Source organism: Peromyscus eremicus, chromosome 4 (genome assembly GCF_949786415.1).
Source record: "Peromyscus eremicus chromosome 4, PerEre_H2_v1, whole genome shotgun sequence".
Lineage (NCBI taxonomy): Eukaryota > Metazoa > Chordata > Mammalia > Rodentia > Cricetidae > Peromyscus > Peromyscus eremicus.
The window spans coordinates 64,534,469-64,537,889 of NC_081419.1; the positions used below are offsets into that span (position 1 = coordinate 64,534,469).

The 3,421-nt window shown below is 34.8% G+C and overlaps 1 protein-coding gene across 1 annotated transcript; it reads left to right on the forward strand.

Annotated features, from left to right (window-relative positions):
• The first annotated feature begins 647 nt into the window (after positions 1-647).
• On the forward strand, positions 648-1,619 carry LOC131908292 (olfactory receptor 4P4-like). The gene has a single exon (XM_059259344.1). The coding sequence runs from the start codon at positions 648-650 to the stop codon at positions 1,617-1,619; it is 972 nt and encodes a 323-aa protein (XP_059115327.1).
• The last annotated feature ends 1,802 nt before the right edge of the window (positions 1,620-3,421 follow it).

Consider the following 3,421-nt stretch of genomic DNA (forward strand, 5'->3'; position numbering starts at 1 on the left):
AAAAATAATCTTTTATGTATACAGAGATACATTCTTAAATATAACCATTTAAATTAGTGAGACTAGAAACTGATTTTTCAATTATGTGGAAAAGAAACCCTATATAACTGTGCTGTGATTCCAAATACACAAGCCCATTTTTCATGTATATTTGCACAGAGGTTGTGTGGCTCAACATATCTTATAAGTGACAGTACTCAAGTATTACATTTCATAGATTTACATGTAAATATGTTCATATTTAATCATTTCCTTCTGCATCTGTTCTCAAAAATAAACAGTAAAAAGTAAACTGGACTCTACTCCTGTAGAAGTGTCTATTCTGTAGTTCTCTGGTGTTATCATATCCACTTCTGTTTGACAAAGCTTGATTATAGAATGAGTACACAAATATAATTTATTCTACAACATTACCATTCATCTCACAATGTAAGAATATTTAGCAGCAATTCATGTTTTCAAGATATTACAATAAAAATTTCTGTTGGAAATCTTTCTTAAGTAAAGATGAAATTTCAACATTCTTCAGCCTCTGATCATTTTCAGTCTAATCTGCTCCCTGAAAGAGGAAAATATGTAACATCGTGCTAAATGTTTGTCACAATTGTTTTTATGTAATTTCAGATTAATACAGACATTTGCTGACCATGGACTCTAGGACTAATATCACAGAATTTGTTCTACTAGGACTTTCTCAGACCAAAGAAATACAAATTATCTGCTTTGTGTTATTTTTACTTTTTTACATTGCAATTTTATTTGGGAACCTACTTATCATGATTTCTGTCACATGTAGTCACCTTATCAATCAGCCTATGTATTTCTTTCTGAGTTACCTCTCATTTTCAGACCTGTGCTACACCTCCACTGTGACCCCCAAGCTGATCATCAACTTAGCAGCAACAAAAAAGTCAATTTCCTACAATGGCTGCATGACTCAGCTCTTCACCATGCACTTCTTTGGAGGCATTGAGGTCTTTATCCTCACGGGAATGGCCTATGACCGATATGTGGCCATCTGCAAGCCCCTGCACTACACCATCATCATGAGCAGGCAGAAGTGTGATGCCATGATTGCTGCTTCCTGTGCTGGGGGATTTCTGCATTCCTTTGGTCAGTTTCTCCTGGCAGTATTTTTACCTTACTGTGGCCCCAATGAAATAGATCACTACTTCTGTGATGTGTACCCTCTGCTCAAACTGGCCTGTACTGACACCAGAAAGATTGGTTTCTTGGTTATTGCTAACTCTGGCCTGATGGGCTTAGTGACTTTTGTGGTGTTGTTGATATCATATGCTGTGATCATATATACTGTCAGGTCTTACTCTGCAGAGAATCGCCACAAAGCTCTTTCCACTTGTAGTTCCCACGTCACTGTGGTAGTCCTTTTCTTTGCTCCTCTACTGTTTATTTACATTCGACCAGCAACTACGTTACCAGAAGACAAAGTATTTGCTCTTTTTTACACTATCATTGCCCCCATGCTTAACCCCCTGATTTACACACTCAGAAACAAGGAGATGAAGAATGCCATCAAGAGATTGTGTTACCGTATCACAGGGAGGGAAGGAAATAGGCTGAAAGGCATGACTGCTTTCCACCATCACACAGTTTCATGAAAGTGTTTCTAACTGAAAGCATCAAAAGGCAAATAACCTTTCAATGTGTCTTCTACCTAGTGATATGTATAGGGCTGTCTGTACAAATATTTATTGTTCTCGATATTAACCCAGACATCCTAGCTGTAATCCTGGTATTATGATTTGCTGCTGTCACTGATGTTCACCTTGCCTGTACTGCATTGCCTGTTTGGTTCTACAACAAATTATGTTCGACAGGAGGTCATCTTTACCAATGTGGCACTCAAATGAACACAGAGAACAAACATAATTTATTGTACTATATGACTGTGTTTAGCAAACTAGATAATATTCAGCTTTCAAAAATATTAAAAATAACTTTTATCCGTACCCACATCAGATAATATTGTAAAAGATCTACTTTATGGGTCACAAAATAGTTCTCAAAAGTTTTGCATTCTAGTTTAATTCTTAAAAAACAAGGATTATTATTATTATTATTATTATTATTATTATTATATTACTGATATTATTATGAATTTAGCTTTTCACATTTCTAAAACCAATACATTTTTCCCAAGCTAATAATTATCTTTTCCAGAAGTCCTCCCCATCCTTTGGCTTTACAGAAGTTCCATCAGCCCCTCTTCCTCAGTGTGAGGCAGCACTGTGTTATAGATGTCTCATTTAGAGATGCACACTTCACACTTATTCTTTGAGATTTGACCTGCCATGTGTTTCTGTGATAATCATTTTTCATTCTAAAAGGGAAGCTTCTCTAATGAGGGCTGTAATAGTTGCATTGCTTATTTAATACTTTAAAAATCAAAGAAAAATTTAGTGATAATTGAATGCCACCCTTGAACAAATAAAATAATGAGAAATAAATGTGAACGGAGGACAAAAAAAAAAGAAAAAACTGTCAAAGAGGCCAATGCCTACTTAATTCTGATTGGAAGGAACTCTAAGAACTTAGAAAAACTGCATTAAGATAAAATGGACTGCGAAATAGTTTATTTTCAGTCTAAATCAAGCAACAACATAATACTTAATAAAGCAGGGATCTCTGAGAGCTGTCAGAATGATGGAGGCTGTAAGAAAATCATATGGTCTAGCTCTCTGTAAACAGAAAAACATGGTATAGCCCTCCAATTCCATTTAAAGGACCCCATAATGACTGAAATGGAAACATAATCCCCTCAAACATTTAATCTATTTTTCTTCTTCTAATTTTTCACATTTATTCTGAGCAGGTATTGAACAGGAAGCATGTAAGAAAAAACATAGTAGCACATGAAGAAATGGTCTATACACTAGGCAGAGACTCAGTATGATGATCAGCAAAATCTTGAATTGGTTAATCATCTTTCAGAAAAAAAATATTATACAGAGAGAGAGAGAGAGAGAGAGAGAGAGAGAGAGAGAGAGAGAGAGAATCTTATAGAAAAATTCTATATTTAGTCCTCGAATATAATAAATATTACTTTAATGTGGAACATATGAAACAATATATATGCAGGAACTCTCAAAAGGAGAAACTCAAATGAATGATAAGCACTTAAAGAAATATTCAAGATCTTTAAGTCACCAGGAAAAAGCAACCAAAATGACTCTGAGATTTTATCTTATACCGGTTAAAATGGTCAAGTTCTTTTCATATATATTATGGCTTCTGTCTTTGTATTATGGTGTGTGTGTGTGTGTGTGTGTGTGTGTGTGTGTGTGTGTGTGAATGTGTGTCTCCAAGTCTTTATGTGTTTCATGAGCATTTTCTGTGACTCTTTTTCTTTAGTTTTTCCTATTCTGATTTGTTTGTTTGGTGCTTATTTAATTTTATTATT